General features: G+C 37.1%; 1 protein-coding gene across 2 annotated transcripts in view; it reads left to right on the top strand.

The window, feature by feature from the left end:
- Nucleotides 1-20,418, top strand: part of LOC112987022 (AP-3 complex subunit beta-1) — a 151,001-nt gene that overhangs the window by 10,266 nt on the left and 120,317 nt on the right. For both annotated transcript variants that reach the window (XM_064500489.1, XM_064500490.1), the window contains exons 2-5: nucleotides 2,510-2,585; nucleotides 8,266-8,340; nucleotides 12,508-12,603; nucleotides 14,738-14,898. In XM_064500489.1, the coding sequence (XP_064356559.1) occupies nucleotides 2,510-2,585; nucleotides 8,266-8,340; nucleotides 12,508-12,603; nucleotides 14,738-14,898 (408 nt within the window). The remainder of the gene's footprint in view (nucleotides 1-2,509; nucleotides 2,586-8,265; nucleotides 8,341-12,507; nucleotides 12,604-14,737; nucleotides 14,899-20,418) is intronic.

Raw genomic sequence — 20,418 nt, 5'->3', positions numbered from 1 at the left:
CATGATTAGGTGAAATGGTATTGAGAAACTGGAAGCAGTAACGTAGGAGTGGAAGCAACTTTCTAGGTCAAGTCCAGTCTTCTGCTGTGTCTTCAAAAACTGCATCGCAGGGTTCCTTTTATAAACTAAGTTTGGAAATTAAGCATTAAAACTTAAGTAGAACATATTAGAAGTTTCTGGAATGTCCATATCTAACTAAAGGAAAGTCTCAAGTGAGGTCTTTCAAGCTAGTCCAAAAGAACCGAGAATTGCTGTGTAGCCTATGAGGAATAGGAAGAAAGGGGAGAGACACTAACGGGATAAAGTGAATTGCCAAAAACTGTATCAAGTTAGCCTTTCTAGAAAGTTTATGAATTACAAACAGAACTTCAGACAAAGATAAAAAAAACTAAGTGAATAATTAAAGATATTTAGATATGATCCTACAACAACAAATCTTTGATTTCTGACATCTAAAATAAGGATTCAGAACTGAGGGAAACAATGCAGAGTGGCTAAAATGAGTATGAGTATAGAAGTGAACCTTAGTACATTTGAAATGAAATCAGAAAACAGAGAACTTTATGCAGAAGGAGGTGCATTTTTATTCCAGGATGTTGGAGGAGAGGAGGGGATGGAAGATGATACATGAAATCACAGCTTTAGTGTTGGTTATTTTTAACAAATCTGTCATCTTGGGATGGTATTACAAGAACAGAGTACACAAGACATTACCCCTTGCATTTGTGAAATAAAGGATGAGTATAGACATACTAGACTGACTTCAATGGTATGAAAATTTCAGAACAAATTTGGATGGGAAGTATAATTTAAAGGGCAAAAGCAAAAGAAAAAAGACAAAAAAGGAAAAGAAAAAAGTAACCATACAAGATAGACCAGATAGTTCTTTGAACATTTACAGGAATAACAGTAAAAGGTTTTAACAGTATGAAAGGTGCTGAAGCAGGCAAAGAAGTGGAATGCTTCCACTTCAAAAAAATAAATAAATTATGCTGTTAAATGAAGCCAAGACTCTTAACAGACCATCTCTATTAAGATGTTTAAGTATTTCATGAAACACTTATTTTTGAAAAAGTGCTTAGATTTTACTTGGAAGTTACATGCAAGTCTCTGCTTTCTGAAGTTTTGCATGTTTTTCTTTTGGCTTATTAAGAAGAAAACGTTCCTTTTTCCTTTGGTTGTAACTCTGTTTTTGTGGATGTGTTCTAAAGCATGTGGGCAATACGGATTCCCAGCGGGGTGGAGGGAGTAGAAGCAGCAGTGGGTCTACAGGTAGAAGAAACAAATAAATTTAACTGGCTTCGGAGAAAAGGATTCCTTAACTCGCAGTTATGGAATGTAATGAAATACTAATTCTTGCCTGTTAGAGTACCTGTCCTTTTTAAAGTAGGAAAAAGGCTATTTCATGCTTTATGAAGGAACGGATGTCAAAATTTTGTCTCTTTGAAATAAATTCTGTTTTTTTGGCTTAAACCTTCTTCCTCCCCCCTTAATCTCAAATTTTTAGTATGGTGATAAATTATTTTTAAAATTTTGTATACACTTCTGAAGTCCTTACTCTGGATTTCCATGTTGTCTTTCAACATTTGAGAGTTCACAGGTTTGTAAACTTGTGAAGTTCTCAAGTTCTTTGAAATTTTGCAGATATCTTTCCGAGGGTCCCTGTGTGGTTTGCATTTTTAGTCTACTTAAAAGCAATACAGAATTTTATGAAAGGCAGTTTCTTCAAAATCTCTGTTGTAGGTTTTCGAGTGTACAGATGCAGTTTACCTACATGAATGGATTGTGATCTATTTGCTGTCTAAAAAGCCAAGCAAGTTTAGGCTTCGGGTTAGAGGTTGCTAATGAGAAGCTGTACCTGTGAGAAGACATCATTATCAAGTTAATATTTTCATGTCAGAATGCTGGTTTATCTGTAAAAAGCATTTGGACATTAGATGTGTGTAACCATGTGGCCACCTTAATCTTACAGACTGTAGAATAGCTGTACTACAGACCTGAGGTTTTTCATTCTGAAGGCAGTGAATAGAAATCTACAAGCCAGAAAGATGGCTGGAGAGAGGTAATATGGTATGGTCTTGATTACTGTTGAGATTTAGACCATACTGAAACCTGCTCTCGGGCTTGTCAGTGATTTACGTAAGTCGGTGTTATATTCTAACACAAACATGTCAAGCCTAGGCTACTACATCTGGCACTCTCTGAAAAAAGATGGATGAATGATCAGTTCAAATTGAACTGTTCTGTTGCCTCAAGACTTTAATCCACTATGAGGTGAACCCTTGGCTGGAAGGTTGGAGTTGCAAGTGCTCGCGTTATTGTTGGAATCTGATAGATTCTGTTACCAAATACTTCATTACTGTAGGCTAGAATGTTAACAAAATTTAAAAATGGGCAAGAAGGAGCAGTGCTTCATTTTAAGTTGCTGAAATGATTTGAGAATATAAAAATGGTATTATGTTTTTATTATATTTTTTCTAATTGATACTTTTCTATATTCCTATCATAGAAATGAAGACCTAAAGCAAATGTTGGAAAGCAGTAAAGATTCTGCAAAGCTGGATGCTATGAAAAGGATTGTTGGGGTATGTGATTTTTCTTCTCCCTTGGACGTGAATACTGTTTTCACTTTACCAATCCTGTGCTAAATCAGCATTTGAATGTCTAAATGGTATTTAAAAGCTACTGTGAAGTCTTTGATTTGAATTTTTATATTGAAATTTATATTTAAAAGTATATAATTGCACATATTTTGATGATAGTTGTGTAACAATGCCAATATGCCTATAAACTGTTTTCAGTAGGGAGGCAATAAAGTCAATATGTTAAATAAGAAATGGTTCCTACAGAAGCTTCAGTTGTCATCTTAGTTCAGCAGATGGGAAGCTACAGAAACTTGGTGGAATAAAATGACAAATTGCATTTCATATGCTTTTACTGTTTTTGATTATATAAGGAATCTCTTAATTAAAATGAGTATATTAAAGTATTTGTTTGACAAAGCATTTTGGGTGAACTGTGTACATGCAGTGGTGATTAAACAATCTTTAACACTATTATGTGTTGAAGTCTGTAGGCTGAATACTATGAAGAGGATTAAGCCCCTTTATTTCTTCTTAAAAGAATAGTGCTGTAGAAAGCTCTTCAGTGTCCACTTAACTTGTTCTTCTGGGACTTCTGCAGTTGCTTTCTCTCATTGTTCCTTCAGACTTCTGTGTTTTTATTTTGGTTTTGTTTAAATGTGACTCAGTCCTCTCTGAGAATGTACTTGAGTGGGTACAGGTGACCGGATTTTGACCTGTGCTTGAAAGCTCTTGCAGCTGAGGGGGGAAGCTTTTATATTTTTATATATATGTGTGTGTATATATATATATATGTGTGTGTGTGTGTGTGTGTGTGTGTGTGTTTATCAATTAGGGAATTAAAAACTGTTATATCAGGTCAGCTTTAAGCTTTAAAGCAAAGCTTTACTAGATTGATATTCATTAACAATGTACTTTGCTAATGGTTAGTTCTTGCTCATTATTAATCTTTGCTGTTACGTATTCAATGCAGTTAATTCTTAACAGTCATATCTTAAGTTACCTGGGAGTATATAATTCCATGGAGCTGGTGATGTATAGTTAAGGCTGATGGTCCTGGATGATCCTGGGTTTTTTTTTCCTTTGGTAAGGAAAGCCAGAAGTGAATTGAGCATCTTCTTTCTCCTGCTCCCCCCTTCCCAGCTCAAGATTATGTCCTTCTATAATATGTTTGTGGTTCTAGACAGTTCCCAACCCTAGGTCTCTCTCCCTGTGCTAGCACAGTGCAATGCTGGGGGTGGGGAGTGGGCGGGCAGGTTTACTTTTGCAGGCTGCAGTAGGCATCTTCTGTTACTTGGATCTTTCTTTTCTTTGCTTAGCTGTTGTTTCTTAAAGCAAAAGCAGCCTTTTTCTAGCTCTTAAAGTTGGCCACTATTTGACTGTCAGTGAGTTGTTTACAGTTCTGGGGCCTCTGCTTTGTCTGTTCCGTATTATCAACGTATTTGCTGTTATCCCATACTTAATCCATGCATCATGACAAGAGGCACCTGGTACCAAGCTCTGGTTCACCTAACACATTGACAACAAGCTTTACAGGCCAGGACTGGGACTTTGCACAATTAGCGTAAGGCCTGTAGCAATGGTGATGTTGTTCTGACTGGGCCACTGAGCATAAAGATGTTTCTTTGTTATTTATTGGTTATGCTATATTACTGTGCTTATGGTTGAGTTCAAAATAAGCTTATATTAATCAAATCCTGCTTAGTATGCTTCTGCTTTTTTGGGGGAGTAACAGGCCACAGCTTAGGCTACACGATGAATCAGTCTGTGTTCTTTTCCAAGCTGCAGACACCATCAACTCATCACCTGAAGTGCTGGGAGTCAAATGGTCTTTGTTTCTCTGTTTGCAGAACGTAGACCTGTATCAGTAATCCCCAAGTAGGTGATGCAGTGGTTTCTGTGTGAAGCTTGTCTGAAGCTTGTCTGAACATGTTATAGGTTATGGGGAAAGCTTTTCCTGAAAAGTGGACTTGTATTCACCGGCCAAACTTTAGCAGGGCTTGAGATGCTTTAATGTCCTTTCTGAAATATGTCTCTAATCCTGATATCTACAGAGTGGCCACCTGGACCTCCAATCATACTTCTGTCAAGCATCATGTTAATACAAAGGCTTCCAGAAATTATGTAGTTGTTACACAGTGGTTTAAGGTTCACTCTGCCAGTGAAAATGTTTGAAATCCACTTCAGACAACCTGAGTGCATGGCTGAGGAGAGTGTGTGGCTGGTTCACAACACTCACAGTGTAAATATACGTGTGGACTATCACTTAAGGTGATGAAAAGAGGGTAGTGTATTATTTTGTATGTTGTAGAATGTGGGTGGAAATGTGCATATGGTTTCTTCTCCCACTTCCCTTTTCTGCCTTTTTTCCAGAGAAAAGGGAACACATCTGGTTTATATGAAGCTGACGAATAATGTATGCACTGGCTTTATAATTGTACGTGAACCTTGAGGATAGGTGGATGTGTGTGTTGCTAACACTCTTGCAAAGGTTTTAATTCTCTGGGTTTGAGTTCCATTCAGTGTCAATGTCTGTATGAATAACACCTTGACAGAACATAATTACTGTTCAGCATCATTCTTTCCCCTTTAATCTGAATAAGGGCAAACAGTGCTTCAATTCTGCCAGGTGTTGTATGTTACTAAAGGAAGCAGGTTTGGCAGATAAGTAGGGGAAGGGGGGATGATGACAAAAGATCTGTAGAGCAGCTAGAAAGAGGTCAGGATGAGTGAGTTCTCATGGATGGGATGTGTTTTCCAGAGATAAAAGGCTTCCTTTAGCCTTGTAATTAGAAGAAAAGAGAACTCCAGTGTCAGAGTATTCTTTAACATGCCTCACTTGAATATTCATTCACCCTGCTTTTATATATGGAAAAAGCTGTCCAAACCAATGGTTGTCTTACTCTTTCAGTAGACTTCGAGAGGTTGAAGCTTTGTTCTTGCATATAGATGCAGGGAAAAGTAGCAGGAGAACACTTCTAACAGCTCTTTGTGCTGCTTCTTCCCCTTTTAAGCTGGGTTGCAAACTCTCCGCTGCAGAGAAGGAAATTCATTGCAAACAAACAAGTATGTCCTGCAGGCAATGACTGTTAAGCATATCACTTACAACATAATTTCAAGTATAGGAGTAGTTTCTTGTTGACCTCTTCACTTCCTGTCTTGTATGAAGCTGTTTAAGGCTATTCTCAACTAAAAATACATAGTGTGGTTTTTGTATGATAAGTAACAAGTGGTGGTTTTTCAGTCAGTAAATTATTTTATTTCTTGCTTACATGCATAAAATCGTTCTTGCTTACATGTTATAATCCTAGTCTGTGCGAGATTAGTAGCAATACTGCTGTTTTAGACATAAATTTGAAGTATATATAGCACTAAGTGTATTTGACTATATGCATGAAAACAGTATCCGATATTTCTTTTTAAGACCTGCTACTGACGTTACAACAATCAAGGTATTCTTGTTGGCATGTGAAACCTGATCTTTCTGCTCTTCTAAACTTCTCATCTAGGGAAAAATCTCAGCAGAATTTATGCCCTGAAATTCTGAAGGAGAGAGATTTTTTTGAAAGAAAATTCATGTGCCTAATATCCAACAGTGAAATTCCTGTCTATGTCTGTCTCTCATTCAAAAAGGAAAAAAAAGAAGTTCAGTGTACAGTATCACATGCACACCCCACATGTCCTATATTTTCTACGGACAGAACAGCACACAGACTTGTGGCCAGATGTAGTGTTTCTTGCAGAATGAAAGTTCGTGCTTGTGTAAGAGCTTCAGTTATATAAGACTCTCCACAACTGGAGAATGTCTAGGCACAGCAGCAAAATTGACACAATAGACCTTAGTCTTGGAAAGGACCATTATGTTCTTCCAGGTTAATGATCCATGGTCTAAGAAGGATTTACGCTAATCATTATGACTTAATAAGTCAAAATACACCCTTTTAAAAGACCCTAAATACATATTTACATGGAACACTGGAGCTATTATGATTAGTCAGTTAAATAATGCAAGTAATGCATAGATTTCCCTGATAGGGTGCAACACTGATTGTAATTTAAAGAATCATCCTTATTTTTGAATAACTTAACTTCTGTTACATCAAGATATGGTGATAATAATGTGCTCTTCTATGATACTTTTTTTCAGTGCATCTTATTACTAAATTCTGCTTGATTCTGGTCATTCTGAAACTGGCATTTCTTATAAAGACCCCAGTTCTGATAGCAGTAGTTTCATTTCATTCTTAATTAAAAATCCCAGAAACCCATACAATACTATTTATTCTTAGTTTACGTCACTTCCTGTACTTAAATACAGCTGCCAAAAAATAAAATTTAAGATATTAATTCTGTTAAAATGAAATGTGATGTTGGATAGCTGGTCTTAAACTCTTTCAAAAGGTTCAGTGATAGTTTGAACTTCAACAACTCCTTATTTTTTTTAGCTTCTTTTTCTAACCTCCTAACATGCAGTTTGTCAAGCATCACCTAGTTTCATGTTTTCTTTTCTTGCCTTTGCTGCATGAAATCCAAGTTCTTTGTGCCCTTACTATGTTTTACCAATGAGATATATATTCCTAACTCGTATCTCTTGTATATGAAGTTTGATCAGCTATGTAAACTTGAACACTGATGAGGATGTGAGGTAGTTATGAAAAATAGTGATTACGTTTGCAAAGCTTTATATTCCGGTGTCGGACCCCTGCATATTTGATTGTCTTCGTGACCTCTTGTCCTCTCCAATTAGCTTGATGTTTGGCTGACTGGATCCTGGCCTTGTCCTATTCTGAGCGAGTCTGTATTCAGCAGCATCGTAATCTGAATTATTGGCAGACATATTGCTGTAATTTTGAGCTAAGAAAGGAGAGAGTTGTATGCTTTCAGTATGCGTTGAAGTATTTTATCCCTTATATGTACTTGATTCTTATAAATAGCTTCCTTCTTTAAAGCTGTTCATGCAAGGGATAAAGCTAAACCGTGTTCTGTTATTTGTGTGCTCTTTATTGGGAGAACAATTTTATTTCTTTTACTGTATGCCCTATCTTCAAATGTTTCTATGAGATTAAGTATGAAGACTTTTTCCTTTTAAACAAGAAAACCACAGTAGTAGCTTAACTGATTTTGCTTTTACCTTTGTTCTTTTTTGCTCTGTAGAAACACTTCAGTAAGGTCTCTTGTGTTTAACTAACCTTGTTTTGTTCTTGGTTTAAGTGTGATGTCTATTTGATATTGATTTTTGAGTTCTGTTGCACGCTAAAATCATATTTGTGGGAGGGGAACGGGAGTTCGAAAGGTATATAACTTGTCCTGCAATCCTAGTTTGAACTAAGCTTGCTCCTTTTTGCAAGCAGGCCTGTAAGCTGATGGTGTTTCTTTTTTTTCAGGAAGGCAGCTCCCAAAAAGGAATGCTGTAAAGCTTTTGGAATGAGCAAATTCTTTGTTTTAAAGTCATTTTAAAAACATTTAAAATGATTTGCAATATGGTATGGTAGAGTCCGTTGTTTCTCTACCATGTTACTGACCAGCACTCAGTGGTTTTGTCCTATAGTTAGTGTCCTATGAAGCTTGGCTGTCAACAAAAAATAAAGGAGACTTTATTGTCAATTTTATGTAGAAACAAAGAAGAAATGAAGATCCGGAATAATACATCTCTTAAAACTAATATATATGTATTTTTTTTCAGATGATTGCAAAGGGAAAAAATGCTTCAGAGTTATTTCCTGCTGTTGTGAAGAATGTTGCCAGTAAAAATATTGAGGTATTCCTATGGCTCATTAAACATACTGTTATGAAAGATCCTTGTTTATGAAAATTGTATCTAATTGTTTCTGTAAGAATTCGCCATCATGTGAAATGTGATATGACAAATCAAATTTGTTTAAAATAATGTTTTGTTCCACAAAATTTAAGTGTTGGTTCTTTAATTATTAAAATATAAACAAATTCAAAACTGTTAATGTAAATGTCTGTGATTAGAGCAGATTACAAAATGGTAGCTTTCATATCTCAGATCTCTTCAAAAGACATGACTATTGAGATAAAAATTGGTACCATCTTGAGCTGAGAAGAAACTTTTGCTTAGATGCATTGTAACTCCAGGTCTTTGGGTTACTTTTGTTTGAGTGTCTTACAAGATATGGAGACTCAAAAGCAAGACCTTACGCACAGCCTACCTGTACATAAAAACTCTTGTATTTTATTGCTAGTATATGCAGTAAAGGGGGTGGGTCTAACATGTTTTTAGGCTAAGCATTAATACACACGCCACTCTATGAAGATGCATGGAAAAATATCCAAATGATAAACCAGCTAAAAAAGATGAGGTATTTTGGCAGGGAGTCCCATTTGCTATCTTGCTGGGAATGGCATGGTACCAGAATTCTCCTTTCAGTTGTGAAGCTGCTTCCCATGTTAGGATTACTCCCTTACTCATCTACTTTGTATGAAGAATTATGAAAGAAGTGATATGAAGAAGGGATGTATTTTGGAGAACCATCAAACTTCCTGTAAAAGTAGCTAATGAAATAGCTGCATCCAAATCATCTGTGATAGGAGTTAATTTCTGGAGACTCGAGCTGCTTGACTGAATTTATTCGACATACACTGAATTGCATGACTTCTGCTTAATTAGTAGGAGACTTATTTAACAGATATTTTCAGGACTTCCATGGAGGAACCCTTGCAGAAACATGAATTTTTCTTTCTGACTGCACACCATCCTTTTATTTTATCTGTTTACCTGTTATTTTTTGCCCCAACATTAGGGGTTAGACACACGAGGTAGCTTGCTTCATAGCTTTTTCTTCAGAGGAAAGCAAGAAAAAAACCTATCTTGGACTAGGTAGGCAAATTCAACTGATTTCCAGGAAGTTCAAGTTAAGAATGGAGACTGCATTGAGCTATGATGTGTTTAAGACCACAGGCTTATTAGATGGCTTGAGAAACTGAAAGCAGCATCTGCGTTAGAAGTTGTACAATGGAAAGTTTTTATAAACAAATAATAAACATGTTACTCTAATGCTCACTGCCTGTACTACATGCTATCAGCTCTAGCGCCGAGGTGCCGGAGTTATAGTTGCCTTGACAAAGGAAAATCTGGATGAAAAGTCACAGTTATAAGTTTGTGAGTCTGGACTGCATAGTGACTGACAAGGGGCAGTTTGAGGATAGCAGAGCAAGCATGCAACTTTATCAACTATATCCTACCGTACAGGAACATAATTATGGAAAAATGCAGGGAATAGTTGTTTGAAGCACTGCGTTTTAAGAAGATGAGTTAACTGATTGCATTCTCCAATTCTCTCTTCCACCCCTGTAAAACATGTATGTCAGCCTTCTATTAGGAATGTGAACAAAAAAGTTGCTTTTCCCATGGCTTATGCCATAGAAGATTATATTTCCTGCAGGAATGACTTCAGCAAACTGCTGCCTCTCCCTGTTGTGTTGCAATACAGGAGGTCACCTGTGTGATGTGTCTGTGTTTTTTCTTTATATTACATTGATGGATAGGCGTAGGCAAGTTAGACTCTAATTTTAGCTTTTAAAAAGTTGTTCGTATTTAGCTACTACTTTAAAACATTGTTTTGCTTTTTCCTTTTGCCTGAGGCTAAATACTGAGTTCTGGCAAGTTGATGTTTGGATGTTCAAAGATGGCAAGATCAGAGTCTTTTGGAACTTACTGTATTTAAATACTTTTAAAGGCATTGTGAATATATTTTTAATAACAGGTGATGAAAGGTGCAGAAAATTACATGTATTATTTTATTTTAAGATAGAAAATAATGGAACTAGTCAAATATATTCTCTTCCCCTTATGATAAGTTAAATTTTATGTACTGTAGGCCCAGTTTTGAATTGTTCAAAACTTTGACCAAAAAGGAGTGCCTTGAAAAGTGTTCCTGAAAAGAGTGCTTATATGAAAGTATTGATCTTGAGTGCTGTTAACTAGCAGAAAACTTCTCCATTTGTATTTTATAGGCCTTTTTGTTATGTTTTAAAACAAATGGATAATTATGAGTTCATATGTCTTCCTTCATACGGTGGTTAAAGTTCCCTTATAACTTATCTTGGTTCTAAACTGCAGAAAAATAAGCTTGTGGGAGGAGAAGACTTAAACTGAAAAGGTATCAGGGCATTCAGAAAAGACAGCTCACTGATTTCTCCCCTTTATCAGGGTTATTGGATGACAAATTTAGTTCAGAATGTAATGACCTTCAGAGCTGACCAGTTAGCACTTCTGGCTCCTAGATACCTTTATCGTGATCCAGTTTTAAGGGTAGTTTTGAAATTACTAGAAATTATTTGGAATGGGTTAAGTCACATTCTTAATATGTTGATGCTTATACTGTTTTGCTAATTTGTTTTGCCAATTTTTTGTGGATTTTGTAAGAATTCTTACAAAAATCTGTCTGTACAAGTCACTACGATGCAGTAGCATAAAATGCATCAGTTTATCTAAGTGACTTTCCTGCCCAGAAATGGTTGCTGTTTTCTTTTAACCATGTTTAATGCCCTGATAGAGGGAAATGGAGGTGAAGAAGCGGTAGAACATGTTCATTTGCCTTAAGAGAAGCAAAGGGCATCTTATTGTTTACAGAAGTGCCTTGTGATTTTTATTTTTATAAGTACATGCTGCCCTCAACTTGATTATGTGCATCATGTCATTGGATGGTAAGGATACAAAAAGTGACCTAATAAGCAATTGGTGGTATAGAACAAAAATAAGTCTTGGTCAATAACTCATGGAGTTTGATGTGCTTATATTGATAAACTAATTAAACAGATCTGCCTGTGTTCCTCAAGCCTAATGTGCCCCTGTTATGATTAGTTTTATAGAAAGGAGCATTTTAACATTGAATGAAGGTAAATGATAAAAGAACAGTGTAGTCACGAAACCCTAAGTGCTTCCATTTCTAGTTGCAGAGTGGTTTCAAGGAAAGGAGGCTTTCTTTGCACACCTGCAGTCATTCAGTGCATAGGCCTCTTGTGGTCAATGTTGATTGCTGTTTGTCTATAGCTGAACAACAAATAATTTAGGGTGGTGTAACCTTCTGTGATTTAATACTATGCTTTTTGCCAGAACTGGCACAAAGATACATCTTCTGATAGTGACGGTAATTATAGCACAGCTGTAGTTGAGGGTCTTTCAGAGTTTCCATTATAAACCCCAATAGTCAGTTTACAACTCAAATGTAAAAAATGTGTTCAATGCTTGCTTGACGCACAGTGGCCGTGAGGGGGTAAAATGAATTAAATTGAAAATTCCCCTCCCCCAAATCATATTGAGGTTTTCTTAATCTTTGAACGTTGCATCCTTTGTAATAAGCTTATGAATGACTACATCTTTTGAATGCTTGTAATCAGGCAAAGGTGTATCTAATACCCTTTGCTTTTGTACAAGATATAGACAGAAGTGCTCTTTTAATTAAATTTAAATAGTGTAAATTACTGCCCTTCAGCTGGAAGTTATATTCCCTTTCAGATGTGTTAAACTGACTTTGAGTTTCAGAGTAAAGTAAAATGGGCCTGCTGAAATCCTTGGCAATTGCAGTTTAGCCTAATCTATGTTATTTTTGTTAAGAATGGATTAGGATTGCTCAGGTGGTCAGTTGCCATTCTTAGATCATTCAAGTCTCTATTTACTAGTATCTAATACAAAGCAGTACTCTGTATTATTAGTCTTCATCTGACTGTATCCTTAATTAGGTAATTTTGCAGCATCTTGGTATTTTTATTAAAAGATTTACAGTAAGTCGTAAGACATTTGAGAAGTCCCTTTTGATATTATCAAGCATGTGACTATTCCAGTGATGTATTAATTCTTTTATTCCTTCAAAGAATAAAATATTGATAAAAATGTGCAATCTAGAGCTCAGTTTTATGGAATAAGAAAACTTTCTGATGTTTTCTGTGTTCTTGTTTTCAGATAAAAAAGCTTGTATATGTTTATTTGATGCGTTACGCAGAAGAACAGCAAGATCTGGCATTGTTGTCCATCAGTACTTTTCAGCGTGCTTTAAAGGTGAGTACCTTTTAATTGGCATTTCATGGAGAATTCTGAGGTGATATCACAAAAATGAAAAGATCTGTGCAAGTGTAGTTTGGTAAGCTAAAGCATATAGGTATCTGCATCTGGTAAAGCAGTCTCAAGTTATATCATTTGCACAGAGTTTTTTGCACTGCCTCAAACCCCATGAAGCAGCTAAGCCTGCTTGAAGTAGAGCTATTGCACTAAAGTAATGCAGCTGATTGGTGTATGTAGGATGGAGACCTAGTTATTACCCTCAGCCAGTTGTGTTTCTTCTAGTTTGTGCAAAACATGCTTATGTGTAACAGAGATGGAACATAAGGAAAACTGTGATACCCCCATTAAAGTGTTCAATGTGTAGTGCATATTACTTTTAATAAAAAGTACCAAAGAAATAGCATTTTTTGTTCTTTCTTTTCAGATTCATGGGGAATGGGATTAGAGCACAAAAGCTGATTGCCTTTGAAGTGTGATTGTGGAGTGTTAGAAAGATTTATTAATTCTCTACCCTTAAGTTTGGCCAGTTTTTTAAAATAAAAAAAAGTTTTCTTTTCTCCTGAACCTTGTAAGGCTACTCTAGGTTTGTAATTAATTTCTGTCGCATCACTGATCCAGACCTTATCTCTTGTCAGAAAGTGTGTTGCAAGTCAGAGCACCAGCTGTGCAACACTAGGAGCATCCCACATTCTGCCTCTTTCCTTCTCCCTTTTATTCCAATGTCATATGTACTACGTGTTTATCATCTGTGACTGCCACGAAAAGCTAAAATTCAACTGAACTTTTTAATGAGATCTGTGTACAGGGAGCATGTCTTTGGTATAACTTTTAAGAAGCTATGGATAGGAACAGAAGGAAAGGGGATAACTCAAAGTTGTTGCTGTGAGTAACTCGGAAGTGGTGATGCAGCAAGGAGGCAGGATCTAAGCTTGGTAAGATTTTGGAGCAACTAAGGAAATTTATTAAGCTAACCATAAAAGATAACCAAATGTAATTCGTTCTATTTATTTTTGTACCATTGTGCTTCCAGCTTTGTAAGGAATAATATAGCTCTGGGCTTTGTTATTTGTGGGAATACCCCCTGCAATGAACTTGCTAGTATTTTTAAACTTGTGTGTTTGGAGATGAGCTTCGGCAACACTGATGAACACAAGACTGTTTTCCAAAAATACAGTCAAATTAAGTGGTTTCACCATCCAGGTACTTGCTGCCTGGAAGTTGCTATAAATTAGGAATTTTGAGAACTTATGTAAATTGGTCATTAAGTAATAACAGTCCAAAAACCTGTGTTGCCAACTCTCAGGCCTTGATAGAAATGTTCTTTGAACAGTGCCCTTCTGACAGGTAGCATGCTGAATTAATGCAGCCACAACTTCAGTTTTCTGGGTTCTAGTGGATTTAGTGCTTGATTAAGCACTGTGGGTTTTTTCTTCTCCCCACAACGTGTCCCAAGCCCATGATTAATGTTTTGCATAATGGTACCTCCAAGTGTGGATGTTTTGTGCTATTGTTGGATCTCCAAGCTAACCTTACATTATAAAGCGTGACAGAGAACTGGGAGCAAAGAAAGAAAGGTAGGAAGAAGAGGAGAGTCTCAAAACATTAAGCTTAAAAATTTTACATGTTCTTAACAAAACCTATTTTGTTACCAGCTTCAGATTATCTTTTGCAGTAAAGAGCAACATGGATGTATAGTTATGCATCTGCTAATTGATATATTTAAGTAAAAAAATTGAGCCAGGTGTGTCTTTCAGAATACCTGAATTCCACTTGGATTGCAGAAAATATTAAATGCAGAAATCATTAAATAAAATATTAGTTTTTAGTCCATCATTTTCATAATTTGCTTGGATAAGTGCGCTATGTTAATGCTTTCCTTTGTCAGATTTTCATGTTTGCTTCTTCTCCACCCCTCCCCTGTCCCCGACCCCATTGATGAAACTTTATTGTGTGAAGTTTGGCACGTTTTCATATCCATGTGGCCTTAAGCTGAAAGCTTGACTGATAGTATAAAAGGGGAAAAAGGTGGTTTAATGTGCTCTCTCTAATTAGCGTAAACACTATAGAGGATTTAATGATGCATTTCCACACTCTCTTTTTTTCTTTCCTCCCCTTCCCTCCCATTTTTTAGGATCCTAATCAGTTAATCCGTGCAAGTGCTTTAAGAGTTTTATCCAGTATCCGTGTGCCAATTATTGTTCCTATTATGATGCTTGCTATTAAGGAAGCTTCTTCTGATTTATCCCCTTATGTGAGGAAGAATGCAGCCCATGCAATCCAAAAACTATACAGGTAAGTAATTCTCATGTGTGTTGAAAAGCAATTTTAAAACTCATGAGGCTTTGGGCTTTGTTTAATAACACAAAGTAAGACAAATTAAGGGGTGTGTGTATATGTATTTTTACATATATATGATATACATACACACACATTTATACACATATATATCTCTGATCTATTTCTGAAAAAGTATAGAGAATATGTAGACATTCAGTCACCCAATTGATTTAGTGAGAATTCAGATACTTTGGAATTATTTTCTTCCTCAATTACTACAGTAAATGTTTTCATATGCTTTTTGCCAGCAGTTGAGATCAAGAATATCTATTGTCTTCTACTCATGTGAAATGGAGACAGAGTATTTTGAAATTTTTTTTCAATCATTACTGTCTGTTTATAGTGTCTTCCTGTAATTACTGTTCTGTTCTTTTTGAATATGATTCTTTACTATGTGGTAAGCATCGCATTCTCTGTCCTCCTTTGCTTTCCATTGTATTGTTGTAATATTGTTGTAAGATAGAAATGCTTTGATTAATAATTGTAGCATTTTGATATAGTCGATACAGTTTTGGTATAGTTATGACACCTGTTATACATCTTAAATTTCAGAAAAGTATCTGGGGGGGAAAAAAAGGTTAAAATCTTTGTTTGAGAGTTGGATCCACCTTAATGTGAGAATAAATTTCAAAACGCTTCAGAATATTCTGTTGTTTGCTAGAGCTGTGGAGGTAGTGTCCCAGTTTGGGGAGGGGAGAGGGTGTCCATTGTAGTAGCTATTGGGCAAATTAGTACAAGGGTAATAAATAAAGGTTTCAAGGGTTGTGGTTTTTTTTTTTTTTTTTTTTTTTTGCCTTCTCTTCAGTAGCAAGTGATATGGCCAAACTATGCTGTAACTGGCACAAAATATACAAAGTGGAAAAAGCAAGCTGCTAAGAGGAAAGGTATGGAGAGGATTGGCATTTTTGGCAATGGCCTATGTTTATGTTAGATTAAAGTGGCTAGGAAAGTGAAGACTTGGAAATGATGGACTGGATTCTTAGCTTAGTAGTAGACCCTGAGTTGGTTTAGTTTGAGTTCAATTTCTTCAACTGAAGTGAATTGTAAGACTGATTATGTGATTTCTCCCTAGTTTAGTATATCTTAGTGGCTGCACTGCATTTAAACCCTGCAAGTGCAAGGACCAAATGCCCTTTTACTGAAGTATTCTAAAGATACTTTTGCTGGCCTTCTCTTCTGCTTTCCTTTTTCTGAACAGATAGGTTCAAGGTAGCACTTTGTGCTTGATGCAACCTGCAGATTACTTATTTGCCTTAATAGTCTTCCTATTTATTATGTATATCGTCAGCATAGTTCATATTTCATAACGTTAGGGACTGCTCATGGCTTTTGTTTTTTCCCATTTTGTTTCTTGCTTTTAAAGAGGAAGAGAGCTGCTTATACTCTATGAAAACTTAAAAACTGTGTGGTGTGTCAACATTCACTTACAATATATGTAACAGGTATGTTTGTTTATATTATTGTAGGGAGTTTGTGTCTGAAGAGAGTAACACAAAGTATAAACAGGTACAAAAGAGAAACTTGTATACTACCTTTTGCTTTTAATATCCCAATTATTATCATCTGTGTAGCAACTATTTTGAAGGGTATTTGGAGAATCCAAAATTTCTGTTTAGCTTCCGTAGCTTTCATCCTGAAGGTATATAGTCCAGCTGGACACATGAATATAAACTAGTAGAAACTTCATCTATGCAATTCCTACTCATCTTCCTCTTCCCTCTTCAGAAATTCTTGCCATGGCAGAGGTGGGTAGCAGCTTACTCAGCTGGAGACAATAGCACCTGTACCTTTCCAACTCAGAGAAGGGCATTCATCCTGCTACTAATTTCCCCTTTCTTTTGCCTATAGCCCTATAGCCCTTTAGTGGGAAATATGTACATACATACAATATGGGTTCCCCAGTAACTGGCCCTGGATCCTCAATCTCCCTGTTTGGTGGCACCTGCTCATACGAGTCCCCTAGGCGCACAGTCACACTCCAGTTGCTGGTACAGACCGCCTCACTCACAGACACATATGCAGGCTCCCTTCCCTCCCCCTATCCTGCCACCCTAAACACACTATGGATCCCCCAGTCACTGGCCTAGACACTTGGTCTATACAGTAACTGGCCCTGGATCCACTCTTCCCCTAGCTGCTGGCACCTCGACTTGTGAACTTCCAAGGCCGGCAGCCCCACTCCAGCTGCTGGTATAGACCTTTCTTGCACACAGCCATAAGCACGCTGTGGATCCCTCCAGTAACTGGACTTAGACACTTAGACTAGCCAGTTGCCTCCCACACAGCAACACACGTGCACACACACACACACACACACACACACACACACACACACACACAGGTCTCCCCTGTGTGTTGAGTCCCAGACCTTAGTCTCCCCAGTCCTTGGCCCAGGTCCTCAGTCTCTCCAGTAGCTACCCCCGCCTCCCCTCTTGTCTCATTCAGAAACACAGACACATATCCAGCCCAGACCTATCGCTGCTTCAATGCCTGGCTCACAAGTCAGCTAGTCTGGCTTGATATTCACTAGCGAACACATGCTGGCATATGTACTTTCACTCGTTCTGGCTGCTGGCACCACAGGCACATGGGTCCTCACAGCCTTGGTCTGACTCCAGTTGCTGGCACTTAAACCTTTGTGCACACAGAACAGAGGCCCCCACACCCAGGAGAATAGTTAGAAATTGTGTTTAATATGAAGACAGGACAGACTGCAGTGATCAGGTGCAGGGCAAGGTCAGGCAAGCGTACTGACCAGCAACATGTTTACGCTTGAATGGCTACTTTAGCCCCTTATCCCTCTGTTTCCCCATGCTTACTCCTCCCTAAACCACCCTGATCCCTCCCTTTCCCTGCCTTTAGTTCCTCCTCTAAACATCCCATAATGTCTTGTACAATCTCAAAATGCTCTTCCCTGTATCCCATAAGTTTCATAGCCATGTAGGTGGTAACACAGCTCAGTGTGAAGGATTCTCTTGAGAGCCTCTCCTGTTGACTTGCTGTGTTTCAAGCACACACAAGAATTCTGGCCTGAACTATTCTCTATTCATGTTTTTTTTTGTTTGTTTCTTTTAATAATAGCAAAACTATTTAGAAGAGTTTGGCAGTAATGACAGTCTCTGTGCCAACAAGGCACAGCAGTATTTCTGTATGTGGACAACAGGATAATCCAGGGAATCTTAATTTAAATTGATGCATATTCTATTTCTTTGCTTCATCATAGACAAAGTTTTATTTTACTAGTCCAAACTAAAGAGCTGATTGGTGCAAAATTGGAAGATGCTGAAATCTAGCTTAATTCTTAAAAGACCTTTTATCCATGTTTCATCCAATCATCCAGATATGATTGTGTCTTTGACTCTAACTTTTATTTTTCTCTATCTGTGGTTCACATAAGCACAGGATACCTATGTGATGTCAGTGGCCAGATTTCGCAATCATTCTTGCAAATATCTAAGGTAAAAAGTTTATCTCCAGCAGCACAGTCTGGAGAAACTAGCCACACTCCCTTCTAGTTCCCATGAATTCCTGATTGACAGTAAAGTGGGCATGTGGCTTGCATAGTAATTCCTGTCTGTTTTCCCTTGCTGATGAAAATAGTGTTCTATAAAGGTACCATTCATAGTTTTGAGGGCCTGTACATCATTCACAAGAGTTCTCACTTCACACAAACCTCCTAGGCATCATAACAGGAGTTGTCAAACTCTTGTAGTTGCAAGCTCTACCTTGCCTGGACTAGCGTATACTTCATCATTAGTTGGGAGTGGAGCCATAACTTTTAACAATAGTGTCCTTGGTAGTAGGATTTGGGAACTGCTTATAGAAAGCATGTGAACTCTTATGTCATTCATTCAAAATTTACTTGTATCTCATGGTATTGGTTTACCACTGGAATGAGGGAAAAAGTATAGTTTTCTGGATTGTGTGAAGAAGCAGCAGTACTCAGAACTGATGAAAGAGTCTGTCAAATTAACCTGTCCACAGTCAGGAACAGCTGGCTTGCCTGCAAATAAGAATCTTTAACTGGCAATCTCAGCAGACATCTCAGCAGAGATTGCAACTGGTAGCTCCACAATTCAGTGATAAAAATCATATACTGTTGGCAAGGTCATCTCTTGGCCTATTTGTAATGAACAAGAAATGTCAGAAAACTCACTCTATAGATGTTCAGAATCAGAATTCTGCAGGGAATGGATTTTTTGGTTTGAAGATCAGTCAACAGTTTATGTACTCCCCTACGTCCAATTACCCTGTCCTCTGAGAGAGTTTGGGCAAGAAAAAGTAACAGGTTATTCTAATAGTGTCTGTATGCTCCATTTACTTCCTGGTTTCCATAACTTCTCTACCTGTTTGATAGTTCTGTAGTTCACTTACTGCTCCAGTCAGACTTCTTGATGTAGGTTCGATACTCCAATCTTCCTTGTGTTCAGTGTCATGGTGTTTGGATGGATGTCTGACCTAAAAGAGCTTGTTCATTAGTGGTTCAATCAATCCTAACAGCATGAAGCTTACATAGCCAAACAGAAAAGATTTCAGGCATAGTGTGAACAACATTTGTGCTCAATGCAATCAACATTACCAGGTACATTGGAGTAATTTTATCATTGAAAATGTCAGGTCTCTTGCTTATTTCACTTCAAGTGCACTTCAAAGCTATTAGTATCTTCTGTCTATCAATAGAGAGCTCTACTGTGTCCTTGCACTTAGTCACAGCAAAATTTGGAAGAGGACTTTTTAACAGTCTGGTCATTGCTGTTGATAGATACCATATTATTACTAACAGATACCGTAATGGGATCAGATCACTCTGAGCTCTTTTGCCTGTTCTGCCTTTTTTTTCTCTCTCCAAGAATGCTGCCTTTCTTATCTAAAACATCAGCAGAGAGGAGATGGAGAAGTGGGAATTCATTTATAAGAGCCGTTACTGAAGATTTTCTTGATCATGTCCAAAATTTTTACTTAGTATTTTTTTTTAAATTCATAGTAAGAAGTTATTCACCTATCTCTTTCTTTAAATTTTATACCAATTTTGAAGATTTAAAGTAAGGCATGTTAGACTTTTGACTTTTCCTCTAAAGGTTTTGGTCCTCTGCAGAAGATCCATGACACTCTCGACAAAAACAGAAGTAGAGGAAAAGAAGTAGTGGCTTCTAACAAAGTTTTACGTTATCCATTTAGCATGCTCTAGTATTGCTAGGTATCAGACCTTTAACAAAGTAATACTCAGCTAGATATTCACTTTCTGTGTCTGCAGCTGGAAATGATGTACTGTGCATTGCGGCAGTTCATCACTCCCTATTAAAATCGAAGTGCACAATATTGATCAAATATTTCTTTACTTATCCGTAATAGTATCCACACTGAAAATGAGTTTTCAAAGATGTAAGACTACTTATCTGTATAAATGGCTTTTTGAATGTACTCTATCTTTTGTCTTTTCTGCCTTTGCTTTGGGTTCTTCCATCCTCTATAGAT

This window comes from Dromaius novaehollandiae, chromosome W (genome assembly GCF_036370855.1).
Source record: "Dromaius novaehollandiae isolate bDroNov1 chromosome W, bDroNov1.hap1, whole genome shotgun sequence".
In the NCBI taxonomy this organism is placed as follows: domain Eukaryota; kingdom Metazoa; phylum Chordata; class Aves; order Casuariiformes; family Dromaiidae; genus Dromaius; species Dromaius novaehollandiae.
Note: the sequence above shows the minus strand (reverse complement) of the source record. Positions and strands in the feature narration are given on the sequence as shown.